The 18,665-nt window shown below is 38.0% G+C and overlaps 1 protein-coding gene across 10 annotated transcripts; it reads right to left on the bottom strand.

The window, feature by feature from the left end:
• Nucleotides 1-319: 319 nt before the first annotated feature.
• ATF7IP2 (activating transcription factor 7 interacting protein 2) lies at nt 320-17,819 on the bottom strand. Of its 10 annotated transcripts, none has more exons than XM_083799888.1 (10): nt 15,187-15,317; nt 14,394-14,687; nt 13,008-13,141; nt 11,825-11,959; nt 11,486-11,569; nt 10,174-10,334; nt 8,003-8,064; nt 6,989-7,041; nt 5,594-5,663; nt 320-2,777 (listed from the first exon to the last, which is right to left on the bottom strand). In XM_083799888.1, exons 3-10 carry the CDS (start codon nt 13,080-13,082, stop codon nt 2,713-2,715), a joined length of 705 nt encoding a protein of 234 aa, XP_083656014.1. In that variant the 5' UTR covers nt 13,083-13,141; nt 14,394-14,687; nt 15,187-15,317; the 3' UTR covers nt 320-2,712. The 10 variants fall into 10 exon arrangements, 8 of the variants coding, with proteins under 8 accessions (XP_083656014.1, XP_083656016.1, XP_083656010.1 ...); XM_083799890.1 differs by lacking the exons at nt 14,394-14,687; nt 15,187-15,317 and adding exons at nt 13,627-13,807; nt 13,919-14,362; XR_014572694.1 differs by lacking the exon at nt 14,394-14,687 and adding an exon at nt 6,214-6,269 and having other exon boundaries at nt 2,709-2,777; nt 15,187-17,819.
• Between the last annotated feature and the right edge of the window lie 846 nt (nt 17,820-18,665).

Genomic DNA, 18,665 nt, shown 5'->3' with positions numbered 1-18,665 from the left:
TGGGACTGGAGTAGTCTGAGCAGTAAGAGATACGCCACTCAAGTTCTATATCCCTCTATTTTTGCATTGTACAGTCTTTCTGGGAGGAAAAAAAAAAAAAAGAAAAAACAGCCAAACTCAACATGTTTATTACCACTGGGCTTTGGTTAGATAGTAATTTCCTGGCTAGTATATCATTTACAAAAGCCTTCCCTGAGTCTGCCCCCTAAGAAATTGGCCTTTACAAATTTAATTCTAAATTCTTTTGTGGATTTTACTCGAAAAGGAAAGAAATCAGTGTAATAGTTTTGTTTATGAGTTCCAGGATAGTTTTTCAAAATAAAACGACTTGGCAATTTTTACTTCTCAATAACTTTGTGAGAGAAATCTCTACTGTAATAGCAGGCTTAACTGTTCAGCAGTATAATACTAGCTTTGGCTGATGGTGATTTCAGAGTTTGGAGACCAAGGTGGAGAATGAATGAAGTGGCTTTTTCTGGTTAGTCACAGCTTTGATGTTTAAATACAGATTTGACTTTGTAAAAGCACTAACCATGTATTTACTTCAGTATGTTCTCTACAGCTGGCCCAGTACACAGGCAATACAAAATAAATAGGTTTTGAATGAGGTTTTACACTTAATACAGAATAAAGTTGCTATTACAAAATAGCGTAGCTCTCTTAAAGTTGATAACTTACCCTGTTATACATCAGCTGATGGTCTACCCATTCCTGCAGATAATTCATCCTTGATTTCTCACGGAGTAAAAGTTCAGGTACAAAACTGAACCAGTATAGGAATGGTCTCCAACACGACTAATAGGTCATATCGTTCCATCTCAATTCCTTGAACATCCTAAAATGCTTTGACATGTAATACTTATCTTAGGGAGCAAAGAAAGCCCAACAAGACTGGTAAGAAATTAGACCAGTAAGTAGAAGAGCAAGTAAAAGTAATAGTAGTTTAAAAAAAAATGCAATAAATCAGTCTGAGCAAAATGCATTCTCACCAGTCTAGCATGACACTAGTATTTTGTCAGTTTTTCTTTCCCTCTTAGTGTGAACACTCTGAATTTCAAGCATTACTACCCTACTTTTTTAAAAAGTGTTTCTACAGTTTGCTGAATACATTTCAGATTCAAAGCCTGAATTTTGCTAGCAAGCAGAATTTGTTTTAAATAAACAGATGTAGGTTTAAGGCTAAGAGTAGATAGAGTATAAGCTAGACATTTTGCTAGTCTTATTCAAACATGAAATAGTATGCAAAAATTCTAAAGCAAATAGGGATTAAAACTTTTGTATCTAGAATATAGTTCTATAAAACTATAAGTTAAGCTAATATGACATTGACTTGAAGAGATGCGTCTTCAGTTTCTTGCCTTGATAATGCTTAGGTCATTTATAGAGTGAATATTTAAAATAAAGATGTATATATACCTGAACTCAGCTTCAACTGTAAAAGTGCAGTCCCTTTAGTTAGAAATGAAAACCGCGCTCACTGTAGCATACGAACAGCAGCATATACGTGATTCCACATAGAACAGATGTGAATGTTCTGAGTACCAAGAAAACGCCAAAAACCTCAGACTAGAGTCTTAATAGGATAAATATACTTCAGGATATTCTTTCTACCTGACATGCCTTTAAAATATACAGTTTTCTATGCTCTATATATTCTGAAGCTGTACATGAAAATAAAGTTAAAACAAATTATTGTACTGTAATAGCAAGCTAGATACGTTTAGCAGTTTGACGTTGTTTTTAAGCTTGGGATATATTTACACAGTGCTGGATGAGAAATAGTTAAGTATTTGTGTGAACAGGTAAAATTAAATTCTTCCTGCCTGTACTAGAACCACAAGCTGGTTATTTTTGTCCTTTGTTGAAGGCCTTTCAGGGTAAGCAGAGAAAACATTAGTGTATTGAACCATGTAAATGCATGGTCCCACAAGAATAGCTATTGAATAATGCAACATCCACACATGCTGTGATAGGGAGATTACTTGTAAACTCTCTTTTCCTCATTTGCAGAAACAGCTGTGCATTTAAGCTTATTTTGAGTGCCTTGACTATGTGAGAGATGTTAGAAACAAGCCAGTGCTTCTGTATCTGCTGCAGTCCAAGCTTCGGGTTTGCACTGAAGTGACAGAAGTAGAGATGGGTTTCTATAGATTGTTCTCAAGCAAACCCTGCTTCCCTCCCCGCAACGCCACAGAAACAATTTCCCAAACCTCATAAAACTTTCAGCATTCTAATCATAGTGAACAAAAGGGAGAAGTCCAAACTATTAGATTATTACCTAGCAGTTGCGAATCCACCTTGACATTTTTGGCCTCACAAGACTCAAAACTCACTGCAAGTAAGAATATAGTATTTAATACTGGAACAATAGAAGACCAGTTCATAAGGTAGTCCAGGACTAATAGAGAGGAGTTATAGATTACCACAGAATGATTTGTAATCTCCACGTATTTTTTTTTAATCGAATGACAAATTAGTACTTCTTTGGGTGATAACCTGTGAGCAAGCCACTGGAAGTGGCAAAGCCCTTGTTTTGCCTGTTTTCTTCCAACGTGATGCAGAACTACTATTGAGGTTTTCATGGAGAAGACACAAATTGTAACTGGGTAGGGGAGCACACTTTGGATCAATTTCCGTAAGTGTCCATGACAGCAGTTGCACATAGGCCTCTTCTAGTTTCAGGATTCTGAGGAGGAGCAGTTTTGCGGGTTTTCAGCAAGCTCTGGAGAAGGAGGGATCCTTGGCAGTGGAGGTAGATGTGGAAATTGCTTGAAAGTCTAGGCACCAAAACAAAAGCAGTTGTTATTTAAACAACAATAAGAAGCCAAATGCGCTGATTTTTATTCACACAAGCTTGCCTTCACGTAAATATATAAACTTCTGAATTATTACTGTCTATAGTTTCCAAGCTAACAAGTGTTAGAGATTACCTCATGTTTGTGTATTAACATTCAGAAACCAAATGTCAGCAACATGCTATCTGCCCAGTAGGTCTTTACTTGAAGTAGAAAATACTCCTTGCATGCTCGTAATAACAACTTAGGAAAAAAAAAACACAACAACTTGTGTGCTATTGAAGGGAGTGCCTTACATCTAGAGGGATATTTGTTTACCTTGGATCATTACTAACTAACTGAATTTCTGGACCTTTCCCCCCTTAATAAATTCAGCCAAAAAACCACAAACCTGTGCATGTACATAGTCACTTAGTTTTAAAACAGGTGTACCTTGCATGGCTGAGTAAACCAGCAGGTGCTGTAACAAAATTAAACTATTATTATCATTTTCAACACATATGAAACAATCCTGATGATGTCTGGACTGTATCATGCAGTGCAGATGTTGTTTTATTTTACTGCTGTTGCTTGGAGAAGAAAGCTTGTGTTCTATTTCTCTTCCAAAGCAAACAAACAAAAAAACAACAACAAAAACCACCACTACCAAAAAAGTGAAACTGTATTTTTAAGATTCAAGTCAGTAAATTTGAATCAAAACCAAATACCCGAGAAAAAAAAAAAAAAGAAAAAAAAGGAAAAAAAAAGGAAAAAAAAGGAAAAAAAAGGAAAAAAAAAAGGAAAAGCAGCTGTGTTACTGTCATAAATGCTAAGGTTCAGAAAACTTCATTCAAACCAAATATGCACACATTAATACAAAGGACAAAGTAGGAATATAATGCCTGTGTTCGCTGCTTCACAGATTCAACGTTTTTAACATATTATAGGCAAGAGGTAAAATAAAAAAGGTACTATATTCTCTCTTTTTTTTAATGTGTTACTTTACATAGTTTCATTTACTTTTTAGTAAAATATTTTCAGCAGAAAAAGTCTTATCCATGATTAAATATCTGTGTTGAAGAATTTAAACTGTTTTGCTCATAGAGTAAAAATTTAAATCCTGTTAGCAACTAATGTTTTAACACATTTTTAGTCATGACAAATTCAAAGGAGGGAGAAGCAGAGGGGGGAAGAGGAAATGAGAAAGATAAGTGGGACAAGTTTTGGGGTTAGGATTTTTTTTGTGGGTTTATTTCTAGCCATAGTACCTCCTAGCATTACTTACTTGCCCGCTTCTGTCAAAGTTTTTACTATTCTTTTAGCGTTACAATAGAGCCTCCTCGTGGTGAAAGAACAGCCCACTCTTTCAAAGCCCAACTGTTTAAACACCATTCCTTTCCCATTTGTGAAAATGTCTTTTAATATGCCATCCAGTTCTAAAGCATACTGCAGTACGCAAATACACAATTAATACCATACTAAATTTGAGTAAACTCATTTGAGTTTGAGAGTAACTCATCTGATACTTGTTCTCTCAGCTTTAGGAACCCTTAACTTAGGCACACTGGCTTTGAATTCCATTACTTTGATAAAAATTTCTGATCTTTTTCTCTTTGCCCTGCAAACAAGAAGCAAGCTTTAAATAGTATTTTTCTAACCCAATAAACTATCATAAGACAGCTTTAATATACAAAGTAAGGATTTTAACAATGATTTTTCTTCACAGGTTGTGACTTTTTCCCTGTTGTGAGAAGTGTCAATTTCAGGCTAAGATTCCTATCTTTACAAATCAATCCACCAAGCAAAAATTTCTTCAAACTGGAAGACTGCTTAATCTTAGAGAACAATAATCTAGCTGGACTAAACTGTAAGTGAAACAGAATGAGTCATCCTGAATCCATGTAACCACTGATTTTCATCTTCCAGTCTTATAGATACTAGATGGATACTACTTCATCCCATACAGAATTAACTACAAATTTCTTCCACCAGCAAAACAGCTTTCAAAATGTTCTCAAAGATATATATATACCTGTTATCAAAGCTGTGAAACCAACTAAAAGACACAATACAGATGTGTCAGTTTATAGAAATGATATTTTTTCAAGTAATATAGCAGTTCTCAAGTGGATTCAATAACATTTGTTTAGATTTTTCACATCACTGGATTTAAAAATTATTCTAATATGGAATGTGCTCAGTAGTGATTGCAAAGAATCAGGACTCGATTTAAAATTAGCACAAAACAAAACCACCAAAAATTAGGCCTAGCTTCACCAGAAGTACTTATCTGATACATGTTCATAGCAAGAATGAGAATCAGTTCCTATTATGCCCAGAACAAGCCTACACTTAGCTGGATGAAGAACAAGAGTCACTTTTGTTTATACTCAACACTATCCTTTCCAATGACACAGTGTGACTAACTTTATTAGCAAGCAATTAACAAGACTGTTCAGCGTAACAGCGACAAAGTATAAATATGATAACTTTCCTGGTAGGAGTAGGGCTTGCGAGAGCAATAGACAGGATTTGTAGCCAGTAAACAGACATCCCTTATAAATACTGCTTTTGATCTCCAAAAACCATTATGGAGATATGCAAAAGCAGCTGCTATTGCATGTGTACTTTTCTTTTGAGAAATGCAAACGGTTTTATGATTCTACAGGATTATCTTCTCCTTGAAGTTAAATAAACTAAATAACTCATAGCTATACTTCAGATATTAAGTTTAGGGAGAAAAGTAAAAAGTAAATGAAAATATTTTTGAAAAGTAAAATGAGAATATTGAAGAGTAAATGAAAATATTTTTCTTTTACCTTTGCTACAGTTGTGGCTTTCTTCTTGAATTATACCCATCACTTCGAGTTTTCCTCCCTTCACTTCACTCTGATAAAGCAATATAGAATTTCATGATAAAGCTTCTCTTTCGGTTTAAATATCGAGTATTAAGAAGATTACTTAACAGTTTGCAGAACAGAATTCTATATATTAGCTTAGATTTCTTATAACAAAACAAGAAAATTCTTGTAAAAATGTGAAGTTGTAGAGCCAGGCATAGTACATACCCAGAAATTCAAACAAGTAAAAGTAATACTTTATGGTTAACAACAAACTATTTAGAAAGTCATCTAATTGTTTGAGGACACTTTCAAGAACAACAGGACCCAGTACTAGATACACAAACAAAAACTATATAGGACCTAACAGTTTAAGAGCTAAATTGTACCTTTTTATGTTCTTTGATATTCTCATGGAAAATAGTTACTCAACCAATCAACTTAACCATTAAACACCGTGTGTTTTTATTCCAGTATGTACAAATTTAGACCAATAAAGTTTTGCCTACTCCCACTTCCCAGAGGAAGAAAAAACACTGCTAACTTGTTCCCGTTGACCAAGCTGCTGTCACCAATATAATTTCACTGACTTAACTTACTGGTAAGAAAGAGGTTACTAATCAAACTTCAGTCCCATTGTGGTCTCTGGATTTCTCTAAGAACATAGAGATTACCAGGGTAAGAGCCATGTTCCTCAGGACTTGAATTTTTGCAATTGTTTTTGATTATTTGCTCAGAGCAATCAAAAAAAATCAGCCAAGATGGACTACAGACTCAGATTCAACATTACTGAAAAAGCATTCTGAACACAGACTAAAAAGTGGCTTTTCAGATGGGAAAGCATCAGCTTAGGTTTAAGGGACTGAAAAACAAGTCAGACTAAGCTGTCTATGCAGAGAGCCAGTTTTTTTTTTCCTTGAACTATTCACGTTCTATCCAAAAACGAAGAATAAATGAAACTGAATAAGTACATACAAAACTAACGTAGTTCAAGACTGACCAACATCTCCATCTCTCATTTGCTCAGCTTCCTGTGCCCACAACCTAACTGTTTCTGCAGTTTTTCATTCACTACAATCATCCAGGAGACAAGGTTTCAATTTCCAAAGGAGAAAGCAGCATGGTATTTCTTCATCACTTTTCACATCATTCTTTTCCTTGTAAGTTCACCTTTAAGAAGGTGATAGAATAATACAAGCAAAAGGTAATGGCAGTCCCCATACTGCCATTCCCATACTGGTGTTCATATGTTTGCCTCAAATCTAAGCACCTATAAAACTAACTCAAAAGCCAGGATACTGAAGCAGTCTATGCACCATCAACTAAAATAGGTTTTATTTGAAGAAAAAAAAAATCTGAGTTTATTGTTTTTACCTGAACTTTTCCTGTCATTTCTTCTTGTGTGGGTATTTGGTAATGTAGAATCACTGTAATACAATTTTCCAAAGAAGTTTAAAACATGCAAACACGTTTGATCTATAAGTCTTAATATACACTGTGACAAGAATCCTTTTTAGAGCTTGTCAGAGCAGCAGAATATTACCTGTCCACACTTCCAAAGCACATGGGACAGCAGTTTTATGGAAATGATAGACTTGCCAGGAACACTCAGTGCTGCCTCTGAGCAGCAACTATCTAGCAAGTCAACCCAACCCGCCCAGAACCATCTCAGAGGGGTTCTAAAAATCAAATACATCTCTGTAGGGAAGCAGCATGAGAAAATTTGCATTCTGAGCATGCTTGTCAAGATTTTTGGAATAACATTTTTCTAGACATTTTTTCCCCTCAGTAAATTTGTCCACTTGTAATGAATGCTTACTGTGCATTATTCTTGATTAAAGGGTGATATTTAGTCCCTTTAAGCAGCAGTCTCTCTCAGAATGAGGGAAGGGCTGCTCAGAACTCTCACTTTGTCACTTACATTGTTTATATGACAGTTGAGCTTATTAAAAACAAGCAAAAACAAACAAACAAACAAACAACCTAGAGTTTGTAGTGCTCTGAAACATCTATTGTTATACCAATTTATTACAAAGGCAATTAAATTAATTTCTTATTCCCTGAAAGTAATGTAATAGTAAAATAGTGTGTTGAATATATAAAGTTTCCAGTTGTGTCCCATCATACAAGACTTTCAAATGTTTTAATTTCCAGATTTTTAAAATAATGCAAATCTGCTGATGGACATCGTCATACAGTGAAGACATGCTTATATAATTTAAAAACAAAGAAACAAACAACTGCCACGCCTATAAATATTTTGGAATCACAACAGTATTTTAATGATATTTTAAAAGAAAAAAAGTTGTTGACAATATGCTAGATGTATTTTGTATATTCTGCAGTATAGGAATTAGCATTCATGAATTCCACATTAAATTTCAATACCTGAATTATTTGTAGTTGCTGAGTTTTGTCTTTCCACAGAGATCACTCTGACTTCATCAGAACTAATAAAACAAAAAATATAAAACTTGGAGATGTATAAGAATCAATTCATTTCCAAACAGGCATTAAATATGGCGACACAAGTACATCAACAATGAAAAGTTGAACTTGTTGATTAAAACATAACTAAAATAACAAAGTAATGGCTCAGTAAATCAACCATTAATAAACCATATAACTTATGGCACCGAGAAAAAGTTTTGAATCCATTCTACTGACTAACTTGTGAATTCCTACATTTTATTATTTAACAGTGAAATATGCAATTCAGGAGCATTCATATTCTAGACATCTTTTATAGACATAAATTCTACTTACTTCCATCTTAGTAAAATAACAAGTTATTCAGTTGTTTCTTAAAAATAGGGGTATGCATTAATTGAAAGTCTGTCCACTAGTACTACATTTTGTGCTCTCCAAACTGTAACCATTAATTTCCCACATTGCACAAAACCCAACAACTTCATGACCTTAGTCTGTGTATCAAATTGCAGGTACGCGGGGATCTATGACGGTATATTTTGTTATCTCAGATCCAAGGTCATTTAATACTCAGAAATATCAAAAATAGATGCCCTTATGCAAACCAAAATGCATACCTGCTAATAGGTCAATTTTATAGTGCGGATAGCAAAGCAAATTCCTGCAGAATTTATATGATTACAATATATATATATGATATATGAATATATGTAATATATACAATATATATTATTTACTTTTATTATTAATGGCTAAGCTAGTCCAGTTGATCTGAGGTGTAAAACATCTGTCTAAGATGGACAGGAAACATATTATGTGTAATTTTACTGAGAGAAAAAGATACCTAAGCGGGCATCCGTTCTACATTTGTGCTGCCCATTTTGAGGTGCATTTTATCTAGGACTTCCTGATGCCATGCATCAGGAAGAACAGACATCAAATCAGCAGGGCAGAGCTACTTTATAAACAGGTTCTGCACATGCAGATATTATATAAGTCAAGGAAATTTTAAGTATCCGGGATGCACCAGTTTTATTGCATCTGTTTTGATCAAAAGAACAGCAATTTAACACTGCAGACTCAGAAGATTTCCCAAAAGAACCCTAGCCAGATTTTGTGACAATTAAACCGTATCAGCTCAGTTAAATATCAGCTCTTTCCTCTAGATACTTTGTTGTTGATTTCTAGTTATGATCAAGGAAATGACAACCATACTGGTCAAGCTGTGTCAAATTACTGGTTGGATCTTACTCATCTTTGATTATGAACTATCAAATTCCCCTTCTGATTTTATTTTAGCCATGAGCAAAGATTAATTTGGTTATTTAGAAGGTAAAAAAACAAAACAAAACATTTTTCTGTAAAATAAAACTTGAAGTGAACATATTGAAAAATAAAAGTGATTACTACCTTTCAGAACAAAGTAAGGAATGTTGTGCATTCTTTGATCAATTTAAGTTTGAGATCAATGATTTAATATATTCTAACCTAAAGTTTCATAATAAATAGAAGTATTTATTGAATTTTGGATTTCTCTCATTCTGTAAGTGTGCTATAAAATGAAGTAAGTTTGCGATTTTAAAAAAAAAAAAAACATTTTCTATTAAGAAGTTACCTGGAAAATTTTCCTTCTATGAATACTAAAATACCTTTACAAAGACTTTTTTTCCTGACATTCAGTAAGAAATCACTGCCCTAACAGACTTAACAGGTTGCCCAGAGATGCTGTGGTCTCCTCCGGAGATAATCAAAACCCGCCTGGATGCGATCCTGTGCAACATGCTCAGGGTGACCCTGCTTGAGGGGGGGGGGGGTGTATTAGATGATCTCCAGAGGTCCCTTCCAACCTCAACCATTCTGTGATTCTGTGATGTTTTTCTTGAAACACTTTAAGAATTGATGATCTAGCATCAGCTGCAATGGATAAATTGGAGATACCAGGAACAGCACTGGACACCCAATGGCAATCAAGTTTAAATTCGATTATTAAAAAGAATTTAACTGTCAATTAAAAAAAATAAAGGAAAAAGAGTAATTTATTTTTTTAAATAAAATAAATGTCATCATAAATAGTTTGAAGCAATGTACGGATATTAACTACATTTCACTATTCAAATCTAAATATGTACCTTGTATATTCTGAAACACTTGCTGAAGTGAAATCAGTATGAGACAACAGCAAAAATGTATTTGAGGGACTTCCTTGTGTATTTATGATATTAGGAAAGAAAGCAGAGTGTCCAAGATGGTTTAGTATCCCATTTTGATAGTCTGCACTTGGAAGCGTTATCTGATGGAGGAGAAAACAATACTGCATTGTCATAAAACCTACGGTATAAACCTGGTCATATTTGTAGTGCAAAAGTAATCAAGATGTATTTAAACACAACAACAAGACAAAAATTACCCAAAGTACACAGTGATGCCAAAGTAAGTTAAAAAATAACCTGAAGCTTAATTTAGTTAAATAAATAAATAAATAAACCCAGACAACCTAATTTATTTAAAATTTTTAAAATAAGCATCTTAGTATACCTCATCCTATTTTATGCTTTCTGTTTAAAGATTTTGGGCAGAAACCAAGAAGATGTAAAGCAAATTTTGTAAAATACGTGAAAGCCTTTAACAAAACGACGAGCCTATGTTTGTCACATGCAACCCTTGTTACAATTTTAGATGTGAAAGACCAAAAGACTTAGACTCCAAAGGCTTCTTTTAAACAAGCATATTCCTGTAAAAGTGAGATTTGTCGTGAAACATACAGTCAGCATGGAAGAGGATGTTGACAGTTCACAGAACACATTCTCCCATAAAAACACAATAAAATATGATCAACCTAATCACGAGAAATTTCTGTTCTTCATAATACTCAAATATTCCCACAAAAAAATGTTTTGTAAGCTTCTTTTAGTACTAATGTATCAATACCTCCCATGAAATGTACACATGTATTAACAGCTATGTTGCTAACACTTCCATTTATCATATTTTCAATTTGATAAATGCCTAAGAAATTAGTTTTTGACTTGCAGTTCCTGGCACCTATGCAACTGGTAGATTATAGCTAAGTGGCTGATCAAAGGTAATGCAAAGGGGTAAGTACGCTGTACGTAGCTTTAGCTTTGTAAAAAAGAAGTCTGACCCTTTAGCAGAAAAAATTCCAATGACTCTCCAACAAAACAGCATCAAAGCAAAAGCTGTCAACACATGCAGCATCTATGCTGTTCTGAGTTTGTTTAATCGTGATGACTGAAAAGAAATATACAATAATCAACTGAAAATAAACAAATCCTCAAAAGATCAACCTAACAACTCTGAACAGATTTTTCTGTTCTTAATGCAAGTGACAGCAACGTAGGTGTCACTGTAAACATCCACACTTATCTAGTAGTTTACAACTAGGCATTAATGCCTATACTAGCATATGCATCTGCAACATACCTGCTGAACAGCTATGTTTGACAACACTTCCTCCTGAAATACTATCACAGCATTAATACGTCTCTCAAGTTTTGATAGTTTCCTCTGCAACATAAAAGAAACACAGTATTACTTCAAATGTTCACCTGAAATAAGGAAAGTTATATATTATTATCATAAGACAAGTAGATGGTGAAACAATTGCAATGAACAAAGGCTGAGAATAAAGCTATTATTAACTTATCTTTATGTCACACAAGATGAAAAGATTGCATACATTTAGTCTTCTTTCTCTAAGGTAACATAACAATCATATGCGATACAAGCAAAACATTCACACAGTTATCCAAAGAAACTTACTAGGAACGTCATAGCTATTTCTCCATGGTTTTTTTTGCACTGCACTTGTAAAAGTCTTCTATTTAAACTTTCTAGTTTTTGATTAAAGAAGTCATTATTTAAAATATCCATCCGTTCATAAATTATAAGTCTGATCTATAATAAAAATAAAAAAAATCAAATCTAAAAATTCATCAACATTGAAATGTGTGTGTGTATATATATATATATATATATATATACACAGTGTTAATTTTAAAATTTAGAAAGTTGCCCTCTATCCCCTCCTTCAGAATCTGTCAGTCTTTCCTCTCCAGTTCCAATGCAGAGAGGAGAAAGCTTTGTACTAGCAGAAATTGCTGTCAAATGAAGGACTAAGCTGGTATCCCTTAAATTCCCCATCTCCCAAGGATTCCTGACATCTAACTGATGAATTCAGCAGCACCTCCACAACTCCATGCTCTCCCTGTCTTTTTTTTTTTTTTTTGTATAAACACAACTACTTCTTTCAGATCCTACTGATCACCTGATTTTTATTTTTTTTTTTTTAATTTTTCACCCAGTTCTGGTTCCTCATCCCTTCCTACCAGCACCAAACACCACTTAACCTGTTTCCACAGCCCTTCAGTATTTCCCTCCCCCCTTTCTACCCAGTCTCGAGCACATTTTCCTCCCAACAAAAATCTCCTTTTTATGTTGGACCAGGGCAAGGCAGCAGTAATGGAGCTAAAGGAGAATTTTCAGATATTCTCTGCAAATGGAGAAGGAAATTGTTATTACTTTGAGTAATTATTCCTACTTCTATATTCTGGAAAGAACATAAGTCTGGTTTGTCCAAAGCAAATTACCAAATGCAGGAGCAAACCTACCGTTTGACACACTTTCAAGAAGTTATACCAAGATCCACTCACAAAGAAAATGTTACTTATATGAGTGCATCCAATTCTTTAATATTTTATGCGAAGTTTTTCCTTATATGGCAATCAAAAATATTTTAAATTTCAGATAAACAGATAATCCATTCAAAATAATCCCCCCTTCAAACACCCATGTGATTCTCCCTAGAAAGACAGTCACCAACTCATTAGTCCTCCCCTGAAGTCATTAGCCCTCCCCACAAATACACCTTGTTATAAACATTAACGAATCTGTTTTAAAACACACACAAAACAACACTTCAAACATTCAAAGCACTGCAAATTACCTTTTCCAAAAGTTTTTCTTCTTTTTTTGACACTGTACAAACAATTTTTTGTGTGATTTCACTAGAAGTTTTCATGTATTTACAGAGGGTATTTTCCTTGCTTACGGAGCTTACCCTCTTCCTCTGAATGTTCGCTGAGGAGGAAAAAAAAAAAAGAGAAACCTACATCACCTACATCAACCTTTCAAACCTCCTTCTACAGTACAACATAAAGAATTACAACTCAGGGAGGAACAGTATCATTCAAATCACCTGATGTGCCCCCTTAAACATGCTGCAGTAGTTTGAACTAGAACTGGGACACAGTATTTTGTGCAAAAAGGCACAGAAACCAGGAACTCAGGCAAAAGCGTGGAGGGAAGGAGGAGGAGGTGGTGGTGGTAGCAGAAGATGATGATGACAATGACAAAAACAAGATTAGTTTGCTACTATTAACTTTTTCACTACTAAACTTTACAGAGATACTTATTGAGATCTATTTTACCCCTCCTTTTTTTTTTCCTTTTTTTTTTTCCCAGTGACAACAGCACCCTTTCTACCTTCATGAGACAAGCAAATGAAAGAAAGTAATGTTTTTCTTTTGCTGAAACTGCAAGATATGCCTGAAGGCTATTCCTACCTTATTTTAGGCTAGTGCCTCTCAGCTCTCCTTTACTAAGAGCTCTTTGACATATCATGGAAAGCCTTCTCCTGGGAACAGGGATCCCTTAAGGCTTATCACCTGAGAAGCCAGCTTCTGAGGCATGTCAAAACCGTCATCTTATCATCAGCAAATGAACTCTCTTCCTACCCTTCTTTCTCTAAGCCACATTCAAATGAAAAATAGGAAATTAATATTTAAGGATTTCAATGAGGTAATACTTTGTAGTCAAGGAAGAATCTTGAACCTGAAACTTAAAGATTCTACTTACCTTGCCAAAAGAACTATTCCTGCCTTGTTACTTGGCCATGCTCTATGTAAATTTAACAAGCATTTTATGACCATACAACAGGTGTTTTGCACCATACCCAAGCAGAAGCACATCCAGAGAATGGGGCATTTCTGTTTTACTCCACTGATCACCACTCAAGCAACAGCAATAGCAGTAGAGGCAGTTACTGAAGTAACAGGCAGGGCTGGAAGACTAACTCCCTACCCCAAACAACGTAAAAGCCAATAAGCTAGCTGAAAATGAATAGGCTAGTAAAAACACTGGCCTCCAAAATATCTGAATATCTGACCATTTAGAAATGTAACTAAACTACCATTACAATACTAAGGGTGAAAAACTTGAAGTTGTTTTTTCTAAATAGAATATTAAGATGAAGAGTGCTATTAATCAAACACATTCAAAACAAGATAATTAGGACTATATACAACAAATATCTTTCAAACTGAAGACGTACTTTAATTAACCACCTATACTTTGGTAATGATTAAGAAGGTTAAGAAAAGCTTCATTCTCCAGGGCATCGGCTGGTTTGCAACTGCTTCAATCTTCCTCACTCCAAAAAGACCAAGAAGATCTCACCTCTTCCACCTCTAGCAGTTAGACTTGTATAATTGTCTTTTACAGTAATATTTAATTTTTAAATTGTCAGTTGTTCTAGGCAGTTTGCAGGGAGAAAGTTCTCTTGTCCCTTAGAGACTGAAGAGAGTCTCTACTTGTAAGCCCGAACAAGAAAAAGGACCAGGAGCTTCTGACAAAGAAAAGAACAAATAAGCAGATTGCACACTCTTTTCCTTGATAACTTTTTCCTCGCCCTGCTATCAGCATTTCAGTAGTTCTCCAGCAGTCAGGGACACAGGTGACCGCATCCACCCGGGGAGTTTGGTACAACCCAGTTATAAGAAAACTTTCTGGTGTTCACCGGAGCTGCGTCAAGCAGCAGTCCGATCCCGTGCCATGGCCCTGCCGGACCGCAACGGGTCCCCACCGCTCCCCACACAACTGGGAACTTCGAGAGGTTTCCAGGCCCAGCCCGGAGCCTTCTGAGGGGGATGGGGCAAGGGAACCCCGGGCCTTATGCTACTGCCCGGGTGAACGAAGTAGCGAAGAAGTAACCACAGCCGTGCCGGCACGCCGGCTCCCCGGCGGGAGAAGCGGGGCGGTACCGAGCCGGTCCCCTCAGCGCCCTTGGGGGCGCGGGACGAGGGGAACGGCGGGGCCTGGGGCGCGGCTCCGGGTCCAGCGCCCACCTCGCGGGTCCTGCGCAGCTCTCGCCGCCGCTCCTCTCAGCCCGAGCCTCAGCCCGCCGCTGTCCGCAGAGCCCCGGCCCTCAGCCGGAGCCGAGCAGGCGGGCCAAGGCTGGCCCCGGGGCTGGGGCTGCGGGCCCTGGTCGCTGCCGGCGCCCCGCCGATGCGCCGGCTCCATTCGTTTCTCCACGCGTGGCGAGCGGTTGGCGGAGCCCGTTGAGCTTTGTGCGGCCACAGACGTTCCGTGCTGCCGGGCAGAACCATGACAATGACGCCTCCGAGGCGGTGACCGACAGCCGGCCGGCTGAAGTGATGAAACGTTTCTGGGGGCGAAGCCAAGACCACCGGCTCCTGTTCTCTGTCCCCTCTGGGCAGAATACTTTTTTTTTTTTTTCCCTATGCTTTCTCTGTTTTCTTTCTAAAATAACATTTATTGCTTATTTGTTGTTATTATAAATAACAAACACGGGTCTGATGTATGTCCCTGCAGCTCGCGGCGGACTGTAGGCAGATGTCTCCTTCTCAAGACACTGCCTTCCTTCACTTACCTGAAAAGTTAAGGCTGCCTTATCTTCTCATTGCTTCAGCCTTGCCCTTGATATTCAGTCATTTTGTGTTAGTTTTGATTTATCTGCTATTCTATAAGCGTCAGCAGCATTTGCTTTCAAGGTTGGGATTTCAAGTAGTATTTCATATGTTTATCACTGTGAGGAGGAGTCCAAAGTCGTAAGAAGATGGGATGGCTTCCAAGACTTAGAAATTAATCTTCTTTTTCAAATGAAGCATAGATACCTCATTACAAATCATGCTTTCATTCAAAAGTAAAACTTTTGTGGCCAGAGTTGGTTCAGAACATTTCAAGTTCCCTACATTTGAATGAAACTGTACATTTAAACCAAAATTTAAATGATATGATCTCACTCTGTGAACAGGAATCCTCTCTAGTGAAAAGGCATTACCACACTTAATATTTTAATTTATGTTTTCTAATATGCATAAGTGAAAGAAAATGCCCTCTAAACAATTATTTTTACATCAGCACATGCTGCCTGTGGACACGTAGCAGCCATGATTAACAGAGTCCATGCAGTGCTTCAAAGAGTTCTTGTCTCAAGGCAAAACTGCTCAACTCGTCTGGTTCAAATTAAGTTGGGGCTGAAGTGATTTATTAAATTATGAGCCAGCAACCAATGAGCTGTATGTGCAAGATCACTATCTGCCATTCAGCACATAAACGTAAATATTATGCACTTCCAACATGTTGATAAACACCAATTCCTTAACACCATTTTGCAACTAGACCCAAACCGTTCCAACATCTCACCCTCTGCCCCACATTGCTGCACGTACACCCCTGGTCATAGCCCCATCTCCTGGGGGTGTGGTGTCCCCTCTTTATGCGCCTGCCCATGGAGGTGTGGAGGAGTTCTGCTTCTACATCTGCTCATGATGCTCTCTGCATTTTGCTGAACGACTGGGTAGTGAGGAGGCACTCCAGGAGCTCACGTGCACACACTGGAGCTGTGGGTCCCCGCTGCTGAAGCTGCTGTTGTGCCCAGGGAGAACCACAGAATCATAGAAACACAAGGTTGGAAGGGGCCTACAAGATCATCTAGTCCAACTGTCTTCCTATCACCAGTACTACCCACTAAGCTACTAAATCATATCTCGTAGCACCATGTCTAGGTGCTTCTTGAACACCACAAGCAATGGTGACTCCACCACCTCCCTGGGCAGGCCGTTCCAGTGCCTGACCACTCTTGGAGAGAAAAAGTTTTTCCTGATATCTAATCTAAATCTTCCCAGGCGCAACTTGTGGCCATTTCCTTTAGTCCTTTCATTAGTTATCTGAGAGAAGAAGCGGACCCCCTCCTCATCACAACCTCCCTTCAGGAAGTTGTAGAGCACAATGAGGTCTCCCCTGAGCCTCCTCTTCTCCAGACTAAACAACGCCAGCTCCCTCAGCTGCTCCTCTATTTGTGCTCCAGACCCCTCACCAGTTTTGTTGCCCTTCTCTGGACACGCTTCAGGGCCTTGATGTCCTTCTTGTAGTGAGGGGCCCAAAACTGAATGCAGTACTTGAGGTGCGGCCTCACCAGAGCTGAGTACAGGGGGATGATCACCTCCCTGCTCCCGGTGGCTCTAGTATTTCTACTACAGGCCAGGATGCTGTTGGCCTTCTTGGCCATATGAGCACACTGCTGGCTCATGTTCAGCCGAGCGTTGATCAACTCTCCCAGGTCCCTTTCCTCTTAACAGTCTTCTAGCCACTCTGCCCCAAGCCTGTAGTGCTGCATGGGGTTATTGTGGCCAAAGTGCAGGACCTGGCACTTGGCCTTGTTGAACCTCATCACATTTGCCTCAGCCCAGCAGTCCAGCCTATCCAGATCCCTCTGAAGGGCCACCATACCCTCAGGCAGATCGACACTACCTCCCAACTTGGTGTCGTCTGCAAACTTACTGAGGGATGTTACCACAGGGAGGATGCTGTGTGGGCCTAGGCAGGGGTTGTGATCCCAGCAGGGTGACTCATGGCAGTGCCAAACCTGATTTGGTGGCTTCTCTGTTACATTCCTCTCACCACAAGAGCTTGCAATCACAAGTATTCGTGCTTCTTTCACACTTGTTTTTAAGCTGACTTAAAAAACCTCTTGGTAATCCCTGGGTTACTGTTAGATGCAGCTGATGGATGTCTTAGGCAAACTTCATCATTGTTAGTTTCCTCTTAGCTTTACCAGGTTTTGAGCAAACCTCCTCTCTGAACAGACTGATTAGGGTATTCTATTCACATACGCTTTTTATGCTTACATTCCTATCATACCCTGTGCCAGCCCAGCCATGTAGCTGAGGGGCTAGCTTGGCATGCTGATTCCCTTGGCAGCAGCTTGTCTTCTGCCCTCACTCTCATATCAAATGAGTCACGAAGGTCTCCTCCATGGTTCATTATCAGAAGGCTGCTTCAAGGCTTCTCACCATAGTCACCATGCTTTATGTGATAAAATTCAGTTTGTTTGTGGTAATAGGAGCAGAGCAAACTGCAGGAAGAGGAGCTGTAGGTGATGAAGAGAGATCGATGGAATCTGGCAGATTTAGGGTTCTGGCAGAGACAGGAAGAAAGAGGCACACTCCTCAGTTCCCTCAACTAGTCTGACTTCCCTGTGGGCACAAGGGAATTCAGTGGTGAATAGGGATGCTATTCAGAGGGAGCTTGCCAGGTTGGAGAAGTGGACTGACAGGAACCTGATGAAGTATGACAAAGGCAGGTGTAAAGCCCTGCCTTGGGAGCGAAATAAAAACTGCTTAGAAACCAGCTTTGCAGTAAGGGGCCTGGGGGTTCCTTACCTCAGACCTCAGAGGGTACCTCTCTCAAGAGAAAATGCATAGCAGAGGCAAAGCTCCAGCTGTCCTAAGCTGGTTCCAGGCATGGAAAATCCCTCTGTGTGTAATTCGAAGGTAAGACAGCTCATCTCCGTAATTTACTG

This window comes from Anser anser (assembly GCF_964211835.1).
Source record: "Anser anser genome assembly, chromosome: 15".
Taxonomy (NCBI): Eukaryota; Metazoa; Chordata; class Aves; order Anseriformes; family Anatidae; genus Anser; species Anser anser.
This window is presented reverse-complemented; position numbering and strand designations above follow the sequence as displayed.